The 19,386-nt window shown below is 39.0% G+C and overlaps 1 protein-coding gene across 4 annotated transcripts; it reads left to right on the top strand.

The window, feature by feature from the left end:
- Positions 1–429: 429 nt before the first annotated feature.
- On the top strand, positions 430–18,663 carry LOC130926982 (intraflagellar transport protein 88 homolog). 4 transcript variants are annotated; one of them, XM_057852382.1, is made up of 24 exons: positions 430–657; positions 735–806; positions 979–1,038; positions 1,115–1,168; positions 1,304–1,367; positions 1,461–1,530; positions 5,463–5,553; positions 5,627–5,731; positions 5,798–5,900; positions 5,960–6,306; positions 6,372–6,442; positions 6,502–6,588; positions 6,686–6,785; positions 6,861–6,947; positions 7,015–7,201; positions 7,266–7,374; positions 8,191–8,341; positions 8,452–8,567; positions 11,867–11,919; positions 11,990–12,055; positions 12,117–12,223; positions 13,669–13,735; positions 13,802–13,897; positions 13,975–18,663. In XM_057852382.1, exons 1-24 carry the CDS (start codon positions 577–579, stop codon positions 14,094–14,096), a joined length of 2,466 nt encoding a protein of 821 aa, XP_057708365.1. In that variant the 5' UTR covers positions 430–576; the 3' UTR covers positions 14,097–18,663. The 4 variants fall into 4 exon arrangements, with proteins under 4 accessions (XP_057708365.1, XP_057708364.1, XP_057708363.1 ...); XM_057852381.1 differs by having other exon boundaries at positions 1,301–1,367; XM_057852380.1 differs by having other exon boundaries at positions 13,802–18,663.
- The last annotated feature ends 723 nt before the right edge of the window (positions 18,664–19,386 follow it).

Below are 19,386 nucleotides of genomic sequence, written 5' to 3'. Positions count from 1 at the left end.
GTATTTTCCCTGCAGTGCATCCTATAGAAAATGATGCACCACGTGACTACACTGTTGTACAATGCCGCCTCAATTTTTTAAATCACAATATTAATGAGAAGAATGTGTCATGTTTGTTCTCCTACAGAAACCATATTGAAACTAAAAATACATGTTTCCCTGCCCCATCTTTTTCCATTTTCAAACAGTTTTGAAAAAGTTCCAGAGAGCCACTTGGGCAGCGCTAGAGAGCCGCGGCTCTAGAGCCACGGGTTGCTGACCCCCGGCCCATAACGTTTATCAGCAATACTTACATTGACTGTGACCACTAAGCGCTGCTGCTGGGTTGTGTACTGAAGTGAATGTGGTATGCTTGAAGATGGGAAATCGGTCTTTTATCCACTTGATCTTGAACAATTTGAGCACACTGATTGATCTGCAGGCTGGTTGCATCACTAGAACTTGTATGTGACATCAACAGCAGTGCACAGCTCAAACTGATGACATCATAAAGATTGCCACACTTCCTCTGATTTCTGATTATTATAAATCATTACATTCATGTTGAATTGACTAACTCAACTCTAAGAGATACAAATGACCAATCGGCATTTGAGCGTGAAGGAGGATGATCTCTATTCAGGCTACAATGACTATAATCCACTTTTTGACTTCAAGGTGAGCTCTCCTTATCATTATTGTTTTGTATCATGACCATATTATATACTTGATGAAGTTCATTTTATTTCTTTTAGGAGTTGGAAAATGACACCAGCTTCCAAGAAGCAGTCAAGAGCAGTCATGGAAAGAGAGTGCTCCTACAACCAGTCTGTATTATGCTATTTTCATTATATAATAATTCACTGCCATTGACGACGACAGGCGTCTAATCATTTTGAATTGGAAGAGGCTGACAGCAAACGGTCGCCGTCAATGGCAGCAAATGAATTAAGATGTGTGCTATGCAGTTATGGCTATGTCCTCGTTTTTTCCACATAGATTGGCGGACATTTGGTTGACTCTACCCCAGGAGGGCGGCCTTTAACTTCTTCCTCTGGGGTAAGTCAAAAGTCTTATTTTGACACATTTGTGCTAGCATGAAAAAAAAAAAACTAATGCTCGTTTCTATTTCCAGTCTCGTACTCCCATGCCGTCATCAGTAAGTCGACCAGTGACTGCAACAGTGCAGGTAACCTTGCACTTGGGGGGGGCAAATCCCCCCCCAAAAAATACGGATGGGACTTAAACGGGAGCCTTGTTGCACCCCACGGGAGAATATCCAGCTAATACTTTTAAAAATGATGTAACCATTTGGCTATAGCAGAGTGGAGCACCTCGTCCAATGTCTGCGATCAGTGCTGCGGGTTATTCCTCCTCACCCACACGATGTGAGACCAACACAATTTAAGTTCAAATTATTTCATAACAAATATTTAAAAGTCTATATAACTGTGATAAAAGTGGCCGTTTTGGCATTTTAGGCCCAGCATTCGATTCTCTGGGCCAGTCCAGAGGTCTCGCACCCCCGCTGGAGGAAAAAAAGGAAGACACGTAAGTGGACGTGATGTTAGCTAGCGTTGTGCTTTACCCTTTCTGCCACAAATTATGATTTTTTTTCTTCCACCCTTACAAGGCACTCCTTTGACTCACTGGCTGCCATTCATGCTAGTGTTATCATTTTTTTGGGAACGAAACATAAGCGGATTTTAAGGGGGGGCAGGCCCCATTGGTGGCCAAAAAGTGTCATTGCATGAAATTGACTTCCCCATATATATAAAAGTTGTAAAGCAATAAAACTGCAACAAAAATAAGTAAAATGAACATGAAGTACATTTTATAATGGGTCAAAATTATTTTTCAAAAAGTTTTCAATGAAAAATTAGGTGTTTAAATGCAAAATTTTCAAATCTCAAGTATTTTTTCACATTCAAAAACATTTTCTATTATTGAATTTTTTTTTTGATTGAGGTGATTTTTCTTTTTGAAAAAAATTAATTTTTTGAAGCAATTTATTTTTTGATTGAATAATAAAGACAAAAACGTCCTAGCTAAAATGTGGTCCATATCAACATGACTTCAATCCAAAAAAAAATGGACTCCAGTCCCCCCAAAAAATCAAAGAAAAATAGCTTTCACATGCATTTTTTTGTTGTTTCAAATGTATTTTTGCATTCAAACACATTTTTTTTTTTTTTTTAATTGAAGTGACTTTTTTTGATTGAAAATACATATTTTGATTGAAGCAACTTTTTTTTTTTTAATTGAAGAAACTTTTTTTTTAATTAAAAAAGACACAAATCTACCGTCATATGGCTCCGCCCAGGGGATACAATTTTCGACAGGGGTAACTACATTGGCACGACACCGGCGGGTGTACCATATTCAATGGATGACGATCTTGGCGAAAAGTATTGCCTAAGCAGCCTGATTTCAAATTCCCCTCAAGAATGATGGGAAACAAAAAAAAACGCTAATTGTCAACTTATTATTATAAATATTCTTGTAAGTTCATTTTATTGCTGACACTGCGTGTCGGGGTCGTCAACATGTTGTGTCCCCCTGCCCCAAAAGTCAAACTCATTCTATGGACCGAAAATAAATAAATATCAATAAAACAAAATTACATTAAACAAGCCATTAAACAAATCTGCCTAAAAATAAATGGAGAAAACATTGAAAGAGTCGGCTCTACAAAATTCCTGGGGTCCATATTGATGAGTCCCTGAATTTTAAAAAAACATAATTGATGAGCTCACACATAAACTGTCAAAATATGCTGCTCTGTTCTTTAAACTGCGACATTTTATCCCAATCTCTGCACTTCTTATTCTGTATAAATCTTTATTTGAACCACATTTACAATACTGTAATATCATATGCCGCAACACATTTCCAACTTATCTAAAAAAGCTTGAAATACTTCAGAAAGAAGTTCTACACAGATCTGGAATGAACTTGATGCAATACTTAAAATGTCACACTCCATCTCCATTTTTAAGAAAAAAACTTAAAACTCATCTCTTAGCAATGTATGTTTAATATGCTGATTCTTTTCAATAACATTACTAAGGTATCTCATATAAAATCCAATATAACCAGAATGTTGACATTTTAATAGTTAATTGTATGTATATGTATGGGTGTGTGTCTGTGTATGCTGTCCAACAGGGCCCCTTTTAAAAGCTTTAAATAGCGTCTTTGGAGTGTCCATTAAGCACAACTTATCAGATGAACTGTTTGTATATGACCATGTATTGTCGTGTGTACCTTCAATGATGTCTGGATAAACTAAACTGAACTGAACTGTCTCTTGCCCTATGAAGGGTTAAAATTTTGAAGTGTCGCCCCACAAAAAATATTTTTTATATGCCAAAAATACTTACTTGCTCTATAAAGGGTTAAAAGTCTTGACTGTTCCTGAAAGGTTTAAGACCACACTATCCGAGACCAGAACTCAAAGACCAATACAGAGTCCAAGATCATAAAAATACATTTTTAAAACAAAAAACGTTTTTCATGGACTTCATATTATATTGACGGGACATGGGGAGCGGGACCGATTAATAGGGGGCCTATCTCCGTCAAAGCTGATCGAGTGAAAACACAAAGAGCTTTTTACATGGAAAATTCTTGTGAATAAATGCTTAAATCCCTGTGTTCCTAATAGATATGGACGTAAAACAGTCTTGATTCTTGGTTAAAAGCAAAATAAAAAACAGGCCAGTTAGCATTTATTTTACGTAAATATGTCAAATGTGCTGCTAGTCTTTAAGCCACTTTGGCGCCGCCTTATCACCAAAAAGAGCTTTTTACATTAAAAAATTCTTGTAAATAAATTCTTAAATCCCTGAATTCTTTATAGATATGGACATAAAACAGTCTCGATTCTTGGTCAAAAGCAAAACAAAAACAAAAAACTGCCAGTTAACATTTATTTTACGTAAATATGTCGACTATGCTGCTAGTCTTTAAGCCACTGTGGCGCTGCCTTATCACCACAACGAGCTTTTTACGTTGAAAACTCTTATAAATAAATGCTTAAATCCCTGAATTCTTTATAGATATGGAGGTAAAAGAGTCTCGATTCTTGGTTTAAAAAAAAAGGCAGTTAGCATTTATTTTATGTAAATATGTCGAATGTGCTGCTAGTCTTTAAGCCACTTTGGCGCCGCCTTATCACCACAATGAGCTTTTTACGTTGAAAATTCTTGTGAATAAATGCATAAATCCCTGAATTTTGTATGGATATGGACGTAAAACAGTCTCGATTCTTTGTTAAAAGCAAAAAACCGGGTAGTTGGCATTTATCTTACATACCGTATTGGCCCGAATATAAGACGGCCCTGATTATAAGACGACCCCCTCGCTTTCAAGACTCAAGTTTGAAAAAAGACTTTTTGACCACCAAATTAATTTTTATACAGAAAATAATTACAGTACATCTGAAACAAATGATTATAACAATATATTTGAGAGAAAAAGCCTGGTAATTTGCCTCATTGAAATCATAATATCTGAACATTTAAATATGTCAACTAAAGTGCAATCACATTTATAAATGAATGGCTTTTGGTTTTTGAAATGTAAATAAACCAATCTATTGTGATAAAACAACAAAATTGCAATAACTGCATTAACCATCAAAGTGAGGTCTAACTGTAACTAGTCTTGAAACAAAACTGAATAAGGAAAAACATTGCAATAAAATAATGCAAACTGGTTAAACTCGAGAGTAGCTGATGTCTGTCAAATTAGAACATTTATCCTGAAGTTCAGCATTCGCCTAATTGATATCCAGCGCCAGCTAGCGTCGTGAATGGGTATAATGTCTAGACCCCGAATATAAGACGACTCCCACTTTTTCAGTCTTATTTCAATGCAAAAAACACCCGTCTTTTATTTGGGCCAATACGGTAAATATTGCGAATTATGACGCCAATGCCGTAGCGGTTATTTTCTCCCATTGATTTTTTTTCACAACGTTTCAAAATGCATGCATGGTACGAAAAATATAATAATTACCTTGAATACTTGAACAGATCACTCCTGAGACAATCCGTCCTGTTTGCATGTGGTACAGCTTTTGTACTTTTCAACCTGAATCCGGCATTGGATCACTGCATGTGTTTGCGAATAACTGCGACTGACTGAAGTGGAGAGTGGGACGGCACCCTGCTTGAAGGCGTGGCGCAGTGTCTGGGAAATGTGTCCCGTCAATATCATTGTGAAGTCTATGCTTTTTTTTAAAATATACGTTTGCAGTCATTTAAAGGAGTGGTGGAATGTTAGTAACACAAAAATTGAATGTATTCTGTATTTTTAAAACCAAGTCTTTTTCCTTAACACAACCTTCCCAGTTCAAATGGATTGGACGTCTACTAGTGATAAACTTATTTCAAGAGTTTTAATTTACACAAAATTAAAACTGATCTTGAGAGTTACAAAACTAGCGTTTGCCATGACGCTGTGTGTCCTCACCTCAGTCCCGAGGAAAAGATAAAGCTGTTAGAGAAGAAAGTCAACGACTTAATCACAGAGAGCTGCATGGCGCACAGCATGGGCAACTCACAACTGGTCAGACTCAATTCATCAGCCAAAATAAAGTGTTTGTCGATATTGGATTTGAGTTTCTGTTGTGTTTGGCCAGGCTCTGGAGAAGGCAAAAGAGGCTGAGAGGAAGGAAAGAGCGCTGGTGAGACAAAGGGAGCAGTCTGGAAGCACGGATCAAATCAATTTGGAACTCACCTACTCTGTGAGCGAGGCGACAATCGGGTCTTGCTGCCAATTTTGCCTTTGAACATGTGGTCTTCTCTGTCAGGTTCTGCTCAATCTTGCTAACCAGTGTGAAAACAACGAGATGTACCCGGAGGCCTTGAACAACTACCTAGTCATCATTAAGAACAAGATGTTCACCAACGCAGGTTGAAGACGTAGTTAGCAAATTCCATGTTGCATAATTTTCAAAAACTCTACTTTTCAGGGCGCCTAAAGGTGAATATGGCCAACATCTGGGTGAAGCAGAAGAACTACCCCAAGGCCATCAAGTTTTACCGCATGGCTCTGGACCACATCTCGGACGACTACAAGGAGATGAGGATCAAGATCATGCAGAACATCGGCACCGTCTTCATGCTGCTGGGCCAGTACTCCGAAGCGGTGGCGTCCTTCGAGCACATCATGAGCAACAGCGCCAACGTCAGGACCGGCTACAACCTGGTGCTGTGCTACTACGCCACCCGCGACACCGAGGGAATGAAGAACGCCTTCCACAAGCTACTAGCCGTACCCTTGGACGTGCAGCACGAAGACAAGTACATCGCAGCTAACGTGAGATGAACGCCGACTGTCCAAAAAATAAAGCACGTGCCGAATTTGTCGATCCGCTGTTTCAGGATGATATCAGATCCAACATGTTGATGGAGGCTATCAAAAACGACAAACTGTACCAAATGGAAAGAGACTTGTAAGGAAAGAACAGCACATTTGAATTAAACAGAAAAATAACTTCACTTGTCGGGGCAGGAAAGCTCGGGCTGAGAAGTACGTGATGACTGCAGCCAAGCTCATCGCTCCGGTCATCGAGTCGTCTTTCTCCGCCGGATTTGACTGGTTCGTTCAACTACGCCCAACATTCAGTTCTGCCATCATGTATTAAAGACATTTGGGCACTACCCAACAAGTATTTTGTACTGTATTTGTGCACAAGGTGCGTAGACTTGGTGAAGAACTCTTCGTATGCAGAACTGGCCAATGACCTGCAGCTGAAAAAGGCCATGACCTTCTTCAGACAGATGCACTTTGACCAGGTCACACACTCCTTAACTCATGACAGCCATTGCCTAGCCTAGCTAGCTTAGATTGACATGAAGATTTTGTTCAAGGCCATGAAAATCCTGAAAGAAGTCGCTAAGCAGGACAGCAAAGTCAAAAGCGCTGCTGCCAACAACCTCTCCAGCCTCTTCATCCTGGTACTGCTCCACCCTATGTGTTCAGACACTTTTTCTATAGTAAAGTTGACGCCGACTGTGATTCCAGGAGAAGGACTACGAGCAGGCGGAGCGTTACGCCGACCTGGCCGTGAATGCGGACCGCTACAACCCGGGAGCTTTCGTGTGTAAAGGTAACACTGAGTTCGTCAAGCAGGACTACGCCAAAGCGGCAGAGTTCTTCAAAGAGGCTCTAAGGAACGACTCCTCTTGCACCGAAGCGCTCAGGAACTTGGGTAACCTCTGAAAAGAAACACCGTCGAGGGTTGAGCGCGTCCTAAAACATCCTCTTCCGCTAAGGTCTAACGTATAAGAAGCTAAACCGTCTAGAGGATGCGTTGGACTGCTTCTTGAAGCTCCATGCCATTCTCAGGGACAGCGGTGAGGTCATGTACCAGCTAGCGGACATGTATCCTTTTTCAAAGTTCTAGATCAGGAGTGCCGAAGTCCGGTCCTCGAGAATCCCTGTCCTGCTTGTTTTCCCACGTCTCCCTCCTCCATCCTGATTATTTGATTCAGGTGTTTTGGAGGAGGGAAACATGGAAAACAAGCTGGATAGAGGCTCTTGAGGACCAGACTGGTTTTATATGGTGTCAAGAGATACAGAGCACTTTAAAACATAGAAATTACTGAACTTATATCATTTTTCATCCAGTCACATGCTGCAATTATTACAGAAAACCTATGTGTAGTGTGCCAGCAGACGACAAAATGACAGAACAGTTGCTCACATTTCTGTTGACTTGTGGTAGTGCAAAAACAAGAGTTTCCATACGTTTGCAATCAAATATAGTCTCAGGATAGACCATGTCAATATTGATACTTTAATACTTGTGAAAACCTTAAAACAGAATAGAAAACTCATCTCATCTCATGCTAGCAGATTGCAAAAATCTGCAGCTGATTCTAGTCGTGATGTCACAACCAGAAAGACCAGTCGTTCATACCTTTGTCGTGTTACCCTAGTACGTAGAATACATAATTGACAAAAATAACAAACAGTAAAACTGACAAAAGAATAGAAACTCCAAACATAGCATGCTAGCAGACTGCAAAAATGTCAGCTTGTTCTGGTTGTGACATCAACTTCTAACACAGTTGAGAAAAGAGCAATTCCGAGGTCTAGTTCGAAGCTGCTTTCATTATTAAGTCATATTTTATGATGGATTTTTGTAAAAAAAAAATGTTCTGCTGAAGTATTTCATAGCACCTTTAACAGTGTTAGCTATGAACAACTGGAGGACCCCCACCAGGCAGTGGAGTGGCTGATGCAGGTCATCAGCGTGGTCCCCAACGACCCCAAAGCTTTGGCCAAACTGGGGGATCTGCATGACCTGGAGGGGGACAAGTCGCAAGCCTTGCATTACTACTGCGAGGTATGTTTGGAAGCAGACCACTAATTTGTAGTGATTCGGCTGCGTTCAGAATCATCACTCCCTACTCCCGAATCACTAAACGACAATTTAATGACATCACTTCCTGTCAGTCCTTCAGGCTCTTTCCCTGCAACATGGAAGTAATCGAGTGGTTAGCCGCCTACTATGTACAGACGCAGCTTTACGAGAAGGCCATTCACTATTTCGACAGAGCAATACTTGTGCAGTGAGTAATGGGGACGTTTGATACGAAAAACATTTTCTTAGCACACTTGCTACTAGGGTTGTTCCGATCATGTTTTTTTGCTCCCGATCCGATCCCGATCGTTTTAGTTTGAGTATCTGCCGATCCCGATATTTCCCGATCCGATTGCTTTTTTTTTTTTGGCTCCCGATTCAATTCCAATCATTCCCGATAATTTTTCCCAATCATATACATTTTGGCAATGGATTAAGAAAAAAATGAATAAAACTCGGACGAATATATACATTCAACGTACAGTACATAAGTACTGTATTTGTTTATTATGACAATAAATCCTCAAGATGGCATTTACATTATTAATATTCTTTCTGTGAGAGGGATCCACGGATAGAAAGACTTGTAATTCTTAAAGGATAAATGTGACTTTGTATATTGTGACTAAATATTGCCATCTAGTGTATTTCTTGAGCTTTCAGTAAATGATACTGTAGCCATTTAACTGTTCTGCCCAAATGCATGATGGGAAGTGCAACCATGACTGTGCGTAGCGGCACCAATTGATATATCTTCTCTGCGTTGGGAAATAACATAAGGTGTTAAGAAAAAGATCAACCACTACCCTTCTTCCCCACATTGGTTCTCACGATATTTCTAATGGCATACCGCATGCCACACGTCACTTCCGTTCATTAATATTCATGACAGTAGCTACTGTTGCTAAGTAGGGACAAGCCACCGGTTGTCCCTAATAGGAAATGAATGGAAATTGTGTACGAAGGAGATGTTTAAAGAGCTAAATCTACCAATTCTCTCCGAAAAAATGATCTGCCTAGTGCCAAATTCACTGGCAAAGATGTGGAAGAACATAAAAATGTTCAGTTAAAGCGATGGCTTGAGTGTCGAAGGCTGAAAAAGACGAAAAAAATGAGCCGACCTAAGCATAGCCTTCGCTTTTGTATCGACGCGACTGACAATGACATTCTCCAGTTTCAACAAGCTATCCTTTACCATCAGCCCTGTCTTTCTTATATATCCTCTGGTTGTCCTACGTCTCTTAACGTTCTTGGGGGTAATTTAGTTAGCTTTGTGTAGCGATCGGAAATGCTACTCGGTGACAGCCAATGAACACTTTTAATTTTTTCCATTGTTAACAAATCTTAATTCTATAACTTATTTACACTTCCCCTTTACGAAAGCTGTTTTTTTTACAACAGAAAATGTAACAGTGGCAGTCAGATACCATTTTAATTCTTCTTAGGTCATCCATTGTCAGACAGAAGTAGCACCCGGCACGCCACGCCAAAAAATAAGTAAAAAATATCAAAATGGCGTACCTCTTTGTCCTCTGAATGACAATGCCAACCCAACGAAATGTTTACTGAATAAATGTTTACTGCCGATCTGGCGTTAAATGTCCGCGCAAGTTGGTTCTGTCTTCACATTTTCTCCTCCGAGTTTTTAGTTTCGGGAAACGTATGAAGAAAACTTCCTCCATATGTCGTAATGTCTAGAGTCGTTTCTACAAGTTACAAAAAAGCAATGTGTGATCAGCATGCTCGTTTTTGAAAGATTACCGGAGAAAAGTAGCAGATTTTCCATTGCTTCTATGCAAGGGCGGGTCTAAAATGTCCCACTTCTACTCTACTTCCGCTTTACGATGCGACGTCACGGTCTAAAAATAGCATGCATGCGGTACGCCATTGTTGAGAGAGGAATTGTAAGGCTTTAGCCAATCAAAAAAAGGCTCCAAAGACTGCCAAAATTTACTCTACTCGTTTTACGCTGCCTTTTGCCTCAATATATAGATAAAACGGCGCCATTATAGATTGAACGCGACAATGCGTGAGTGGGTCATGCAGCGCATGCGGTAATTGTGTTAAATATTTTAACGTGATTAATTTAAAAAGAATTAATTACCGCCGTTAACGCGATAAATTTGATAGACCTATTTTAAGCCAAAACTAAAGAGTCTGGATGAGTGTAAGACATTTTGTCTGTAACGTTAAATACAATTAGAAAACGATTCAATTAAAAATATATATATAAATTAAAAAAAGGCATGTCCGATATTTTTTTGCCGATTCCGATACTTTGAAAATGACGTGATCGGACCTGATCGATCGGCATCTTTACTTGCTACTACAATGCACCCATCTTCTGATAGCTACTTCCAGCAAAATAGCACACCGTTTCAAGATGAAATAATCTCAGACTCATTTCTTGAACATGCTAATGAGTTCATTGTACTCAAATGGCCTTAAATTGACAGTTACCAGATCTCAATCCAAGAGAGCACCTGTGAGAGGCGGCGGAACGGGATGTTTGCATCATGGATGTACAGCTGACAACGCTGCAGCATCTGCGTGTTGCTATAATGTCAATATACAAACTCTGAGAAATCATTCCATTACTTTGTTGAATCTATGACACAAAAGCTTTAGATGGTTCTATAGGCAAAAGGTGTTCCCTACACAGTACTCGCAAGGTGTACCTAATAAAGTGGCCAGTAGGGCTGCAGCTATCGATTATTTAGGTAAATAATCGATTAATCTATCAATTAGTCTGAACAATCGAGTAATCGGATGACGAACATTTAATGCGTTGCAGAATAAATTTTAGGATATGTAAGACAAACAGGTGCATATGCTAGCAATAATATTTTTGGCTTGCTAGGATCAAAAGAGCATTACATGCAAATACAAAATAAAATCCCTGTTCGTTCAAACTATACAGAATTGCACTTTCATTTCATAAGAGCATTAAATGCATTTAAAACTAAATGAAAATACCTGAGCTTAGCCCCAAACTATATAAAAAGATAAACAAATAAAGCTTTAACTATAACAAAAGAAAAATTGGCTAACTTGCATAAAAAAGTACACTAGCTTAAATGCTTTAAAATGCCAACTTTTTTCAACAAAGCTCTTTAACAAATCGTTCAAACACATATTCCCACAAAAACTGCTAAATAGATTTTGAAACCAAATAAAGAATGCATTAACAAACAAACATACCCTTAGTTGGTCTTAACAGGGAGCAGCTGGATTCAGCCAGGTTAGAAATGTTATGGCAAATTCACTATTGAAACTAGCGGGTAGTGTATCCACCCAAATCCATAAAACTAAATGCAACCCTTTCAAAACAAACCATTACAGCATCACTTTCATTAAACGAATCCTCGAAACAGCCAAAATTTGATCCGAAGCTTTTTTTCTAATCTAATTACTCGAGTTAATCGATTAATCGTTGCAGCACTAGTGGCCAATGAGATTACATTCCATCAATAAGGCTGTTTTTTTGTTTTTTGTTTGTCTGTTTAGACCCAACGAGGTGCGGTGGCAGTTGATGGTAGCAAGTTGTTACAGGAGAAGCGGTCAGAAAGTTCACCAATATCAAATAACCATTTAGTGTGCGCTTTGCATCTAACTTCTTTCTTTTTCCAGGAAATGGTCAAAAAGCTCTGGAAACCTACAAAGAAATCCACCGCAAGTTCCCTGAAGATGCCCAATGTAAGTCATCACCCTCGCGCTTCACAATAGCCGCTTGAACAAATGTTGGTCTTGTGTGGAGGTCTTCGCTTCCTGGTGCGGCTGTGTCAGGACATGGGCCTCAAGGAAGTCCACGACTATGGTAAAAAGCTCAAGAAGGTCGAGAAGATGAAGGCTCTCAGAGAACAGGTATGGAAAATGGATTTTGTAAGCCATATAGACCCTACTCACCAACGTCACAGAATGACGTGTCGCTGTATCCGGCCGCCATATTGTCCGTCTTTTGTTTATCCGTATTCTCAATGGCTTCAATTTGTCGTGCAATTTATAGTGCAATTCATGGAAGCCCTGGTGCTTTCAGACGCTGTAAACTCATTTGATGCGTTGCATAAAAGGCGTTATGTGGAATCCATTCGCCAGATCCATATTTGATGCCTAAATCGCTATTTTTCGACCCGCTGTCTTCGCCCTCTCTGCCTGACATCTGCTACCCTGATATCTACAACTGTCTTGTCCACACAAAATCAGCCTATTCTCACGAAAGTTTGAAAAACTTTAAGAGCAGCACTCTGAGCAACATTACCCCGTGTGACCCTTTACTTCCAATTTTCTAAAATGGCGACAGTCAATAAAAAAAAAAAAGTTGACTGCGATGGCCGACGCGTCAAAGATAGGTGGATATTGGACTATTTCTTCAATAAAACACGCAACAACTGTGTCTGCCTCATTTGCAAAGAGACAGTCACTGTTTTCAAAGAGTTCGATGTGACGCGATAATGATATTACCGAACAAGACACGCTGACATGTAGGACATTACAGGGAAGATACGCAGCGAGAAATTATAGCAACTTGAAGCTAGTTTAATTTCACAGCAGCAGTATTTCGCAAGAGCCCGAGTGTCGAAAGAGAACGCCACAAAGACGAGACTGTTGAAATTATGAATTTGAAAAAATTAATAAAGCAAATGTGACACACAGAAGGGCTTGCTAAAATTTGTTTAAATATATTGTTCTATGTAAATCAGACAAGTTAGCCCCCCGCATTTTTACCACACCAAATTTGGCCCCCTTTGCAAAAGGTTTGGACACACCTTTTTAACTTCTTTCACTTGGTACCAGCTAAATATTATTCAAAAAATAATGATGGTGGAAGAAATAAGCATCCTGAATTTGACACTGTATGTTGTCGGCGATTAGCCTCGCAATGATCTTAATTGTGGTTGTCAGCCCAAAACCCTCTAAATATATATTAAATGCATCTTACCAGATATAAAATGACTACTCCATAATCTGTAGTGATCGTTTGGTGCCCAGTTTTCTCGTCGAATTGCAGCAGTCCATCTCGCTCTCCTCTCCGGGTCTCTCTGAGTACAGTAGAACTTCCAAGTCTCTCCGTCTATCTTCTCTGTTATTGCAACCAACCGCCACACACGCCTTCACCATTTTGATTATTAATGTTAACGAGTAGAAAAACACGCCATAATAGGAGGAATTTACGTAGCGGTAATGCTTAAACCCGACGAGCTGACAGACAATATGGCGCGGAGGCGTGGTTGTGACGTCATGTGAGTAGGGTCTATATAAAGTTAAAATAGAACATTTAGCTTTTTTTTTTTTCTTCCTTTTTTGGCCAGAGAGCAAAAGCAGAACGAGAAGGAAGCGCAAGGAATAAAAGGACCGACGCTGCTGATGCCAACACTGGTCAGTAATGCTAAGGAAATTTGACACATTGGTTTCCATTGAATGGATTTATTTCTCTCATTTCAGAAAGCGTTCCCAAGGGCGAGCGTGCCATGGCACCCGTGATGTCACTTCCAGTCACCAGCGAGCCTATTGAGAAGAGTGCCAGCCCAGAGGAATTGGGTGAATGGCTGCTAGCCCTCTCTACCAATCTGATCTGTGCTTATCCTAAGCGAAGCGGCCAATTTGTGTTTTTGCAGATGCGTCCTACGTGGACCCGCTGGGCCCGCTTGCCGACCTGCCCCGGATGGGCGCCAAGAAGCGCGTGGACGATGACGTATTCGCCGGAGAAGACCTCGGCGATGAGCTGCTGCCTGAGTAGAAAACAAAAATCACATCAGGGTTGTGCATATACCTAAGTTGCATTTAGTGAACATTCATTTGACACCATCTGTATCCAAAGAATTACGTGAATACATGGACTTCACCATCAGTTGATGAGACAGCTCCTCCAGAGATTGCGCCACGGCTTCCTGTAGGGCAGGCATGTCCAAAGTCCGGCCCGGGGGCCAAATGCGACCCGTGGTCAAATTTCATCCGGCCCCCAGCCTTTGTAATAAAATCAATAACTCTGGCCCGCACACAGACTTCATAAATTGGTCAGCAGTACTGCTACCAGCATATGAAGTAGCTTACACACTAAATGCTGCTCCTAATTTACCCACTCAAAGGCAGCAGCACTCTAAGCAACATTACCTTGTGTTACCCTTTATTCCCCATGTCTAAAATGGCGACAATCAACAAAAAAAAGTTGACTGTGACGGCCGACGCTTCAAGGATAGGTGGAAATTGGACTATTTCTTCTCTAAAATACGCAACAACTGTGTCTGCGTCATTAGCAAAGAGACAGTCGCTGTTTTTAAAGAGTTCGATGTAAGGCGATATTACCAAACAAGACACGCTGACATGTACGACAAGATTACAGGGAAGATACGTAAAGAGAAATTGAAGTAACTTGAAGCTAGTTTAAGTTTACAGCAGCAGTATTTCGCAAGAGCCCGAGAGTCGAAAGAGAACGCAACAAAGGCTAGTTGAGAGATTGTTGAAATAATTAATTTAGGGCTGTCAAACGATTAAAAATTTTAATCGAGTTAATCACAGCTTAAAAATTAATTAATCGTAATTAATCGCAATTCAAACCATCTATTAAATATGCCATATTTTTCTGTAAATTATTGTTAGAATGGAAAGATAAGACTCAAGACGGATATATACATTCAACATACTGTACATAAGTACTGTATTTGTTTATTATAACAATAAATCAACAAGATGACATTACCATTAACATTCTGTTGAAGCGATCCATGGATAGAAAGACTTGTAGTTCTTAAAAGATAAATGTTAGTACAAGTTATAGAAATTTTATATTAAAACCCCTCTTAATGTTTTCGTTTTAATAAAATTTGTAAAATTTTCAATCAAAAAATAAACTAGTAGCTCGCCATTGTTGATGTCAATAATTACACAATGCTCATGGTGCTGAAACCCATAAAATCAGTCGAACCCAAGCGACAGAAGAAGGCGACAAAACACCAAAAAACACAAGTAACAAGTGGACATGACACTGTGCTGTCATTTTAATCTGTTTGAGCAGGGCATGTGCGTTAATTGCGTCAAATACTTTAACGTGATTAATTTTAAAAAATTAATTACCACCCGTTAACGCGATAATTTTAACAGCCTTAAATTAATTTAAAAAATAATAAAGCAAATGTGACACACAGAATGGCTTGCTAAAATTTGCTTGAATATATTGTTCTACGTAAAGGACGTCAGCCAATGACGGCCCTCCATATTTTTACCACACCAAATCTGGTCCCCTTTGCAAAAAAGTTAAGCCACCCCTGCTGTAGGGGAACGGGCTAGGCAGAGCGTCGTGGTAGCTTTCAGTGCGATAACAAAACAAGTTGCGTTCTAATGCCGGATTTAGGTGGAAACAGGACAAAAGTTTTAGGGGATACAAGCAGGCAGGAGTTTCTCGAGAGTGATTTGGTCCAGGATTCAAGGTAATTATTATATAAAATAGCACCATGCATGCACGTTGAAATTTGTGAAAAATGAATGGAAAAAATTTGCGTAACTTTTGCTTGAAATATTTACGTAAAATGAATGATTCCTATCCGTTTTTTTGCTTTTTTTTTTTTTTTAAACCTAGAATCTAGACTGTTTTACGTTCATATCTATCAAATTTGGGGATTTGCGCATTTATTTACAAAATTTTCAACTTAAAAAGCTCCTGATTTTTTGACGGATGCCGTGCTGGATTTTGTAACCATACACAATACCATAACTTTACGTTCAAATAATCAGGTAATTTTCGGCCAACTGCCCATTTTTTGGGCAAAAAACTAGTAATTTAGACATTTCTGCGCCCATAATAAAAAAAGCAAACATATTTTACATGTTTTATGTAACGTTTCAATCTGAAAATGAAAAGGGCCAGATAGCTGGCATAAGGCAACAGTGACATTCAACCTAAATAAGTTGTGATTCTACATGGAAAAAAGGCACATTTTTCTTTTGTTGAGTAAAATTAAGATGGTTCTACTGTATTTTTCGGACTATTAAGTCGCGTTTTTTTTTTCATAGTTTGGCTCTGGGTATGACTTATACTCTGGAGCGAAATTATTAACACATTATTATATCATTTCACATGTTATTTTGGTGTTTTGGAGTGTCACTGATGGTTTGGTAAATTTGTTAGGATATTCTTTATGCTATAGTTATCTGAATAACTCTTAATAGCTATGTTACGTTAACATACCGGCCACGTTCGCATTTCGTTGTTCATGCATCATGTAACATTATCATACTGTACACTTATTCAGCATGTTGTGCTCTATTGTATTTTTACTTTAAATTCCCTTTCATGATGACATATCTGTTCTATGTGTTGGATTTTATCAAGTAAATTTCCCCCAAAAATGCGACTTATACATGTTTTTTTCCTCTTCGTTGGGCATTTTATGGCTGGTGTGACTTATACTGAGGTGCGACTTATAATCCGAAAAATACGGTACATGCTTTCCTCAAGTATTAAGTTTCTGATGTGAAAATTGAGTGATTTATTAGCTGTTGAAAACTTATGTCATAAATGGCGTACCGCAAGCAACTCGTCACTTCCGCTCATTAATATTCATGACATTAGCTACTGTTGCTAAGTAGGGACAAGCCACCGTTTGTCCCTAATAGGAAATGAATGGAAATCGTGTACGAAGGAGATGTTTACAGAGCTAAACCTACCAATTCTCTCCAAAAATGATGTGCCTGGTGCCAAATTCACTGGCAAAGATGTGGAAGAACATAAAAATGATCAGTTAAAGAGATCACTTGAGTGTCGAAGGCTGAAAAAGACGAAAAAAACGAGCTGACCTAAGTATAGCCTCAGCTTTTTTATCGACGCGACTGACAAAGGACATTCTCCTGTTTCAACAAGCTATCCTTTACCATCAGCCCTGTCTTTCTTATATATCCCATGGTTGTCCTACGTCTCTGACCGTTTTTGGGGGTAATTTAGTTAGCTTTGTGTAGCGATGCTACTCAGTGACAGCCAACGAACACTTTTCATTTTTACATTGATGACAAATCTTAATTCTATAATTTATTTACACTTCCCCCAGAAACGGTAACAGTGGCAGTCAGGTACCATTGTAATTTTCAGGTATTCATTGTCAGACAGAAGCAGTACGGCGCAACGTTACGCTAAAAAAATAAGTTAAAAATATAAAAATGGCTTACCTCTTTGTCCTCTGAAAGACCATGCCAACCCAACAAAATATTTACTGCATATGAAATGTGAATGGATTCACCGAGCTGGTGTTAAAGTCTGCGCAAGTTGATTCGGTCTTCACATCTTTTCCTCCCGAGTTTTTGGTTTCCGGAAACGTATGAAGAAAACATCATGTGTCGTAATGTCTAGAGTTGTTTCTACAAGTTCCAAAAAAGCAATGCGTGATCGGCATGTTCGTTTTTGAAAGATTACCGGCAAAAAGTAGCACAAATTACGTTGTTTCTATGTGAGGGCGGGTCTATAATGTCCCACTTCTTGCCTTACGATGCGACGTCATGGTCTAAAAATAGCATGCGTGCAGTACGCCATTGCACTAAATAAAAAGTTAAGTCGCTATTGCGGGCAAAAAAATATATGTTAAATATTGCTATTGATCCTGAAAATATAAGGGACTATCTCTGCATTTGGTGATTTTTTTTTTTTTTTTTGGTGTATCTAGCGTCAAATCTGAGTAGTTTATAGCCCTTTTGAGTTTTTTTACACTTACATAAAAAAATAATTGAGATTTTATTAGCGAACAAATTTTTCGATGCCGTTGCTCATTGAGGCTCATATATGCCTAAGAGAGGTGCCTGTTTTGGCTTTAGGTCGCTAGCTGCTTTGGTTTGGAAAAAATTAGAATTTTACGTTTTTTTTTTTTTTTTTTTTTACATAGGCCCCCTACGGAACAGCCTGTGCCCCGTTTCCCGTCAACTGATAGTGAAGTCTATGATGCATAGTAGCATGGTTTGCAAATAGTCGTAGCAATGGATTGGACCAAAGATGTCAATCATGAGCAACTAATACTTTGTAAATCAAAGGACCCAATGTCAGAGCCTTTCTAGCCTATCACTCACAGTCTATATGGCATCTACCTTAGTTTGACGTACAAACCAAATTTCCAAAGTTCTATAAATATAAAAATTCTATGTTCCAAGTTCTATTTTGAATACAATATTGAAATTTCACAACATTGCATTGTTGTTTTTTGTCTGCAATTTGTAGATGACCGTATTTCAGAGCCAGTTTTTGCAGAACTTGCAACACGTGCAGCACATTCAAACTTTTTCATCTGTAATAAACACCAGCATCTCCACAGTACGGGTAAAATATGAGACCGGGGGCTGAATTGAGTAATGTGTCACCGATACCATTTAAGACAATAAAATAAATCAATTAAAAAAAAAAAAAATACTGCATAGTACTCACTTGAATGTAAAGTAATTACTATCACAGCTGGGCTAGACACTGCTTTAATTCATTGGCTGCCATTGACTGTAATGGACTTCAAATGGATTGGACGTCTAGTAATTAATGGTCGATCAATATATCGGCCAGCAGATATATTGGCCCAATATTTGGACTTTTTTTCAAGATTGGCAGATATAGGGGTTGGACAAAATAATGGAAACGCCTAACATTTCGGCATCATAATCATTGGACATAATTGTTAAAGAATGGCATGAGGAACATTCTAATGAAGTTGCGCATCTCGTATGGCCGGCACAATCCCCAGACCTCAACATTATCGATCATTTATGATCACTTTTAGAGATTCAATTAAGACGTCGATTTCCATTGCCGTCTTCTCTAAAAGAGGGTATTTTAACTAAAGAATGGCTTAAAATTCCAATTCACAAGTTGTATGAGTCAATACCTCTGAGAATTGAGGCTGTAATTGGCGCAAAAGACAGACCTGCACCATATTAAATTTGTGTTTGTTGATTTTTTTTAAGCTGTTTACATTATTTTGTCCAACCCCTGTATATAACCAATATAACAGGATGACTTATTCACATTGAGATTTCGCACCACTTAATAGCCAGTGTTATAAAATGAA

The sequence above is a fragment of the Corythoichthys intestinalis genome, chromosome 12, assembly GCF_030265065.1.
Source record: "Corythoichthys intestinalis isolate RoL2023-P3 chromosome 12, ASM3026506v1, whole genome shotgun sequence".
In the NCBI taxonomy this organism is placed as follows: domain Eukaryota; kingdom Metazoa; phylum Chordata; class Actinopteri; order Syngnathiformes; family Syngnathidae; genus Corythoichthys; species Corythoichthys intestinalis.
Note: the sequence above shows the minus strand (reverse complement) of the source record. Positions and strands in the feature narration are given on the sequence as shown.

Excerpts from the sequence above, each read along its gene's own strand:
- LOC130926982 (XM_057852379.1), top strand. The coding sequence starts at position 577 with ATGACCAATCGGCATTTGAGCGTGAAGGAGGATGATCTCTATTCAGGC. Across the intron at positions 6,589-6,685 it reads TTCTCCGCCGGATTTGACTG|GTGCGTAGACTTGGTGAAGA; the intron begins GTTCGTTCAACT and ends TTTGTGCACAAG. Across the intron at positions 6,786-6,860 it reads GACAGATGCACTTTGACCAG|GCCATGAAAATCCTGAAAGA; the intron begins GTCACACACTCC and ends ATTTTGTTCAAG.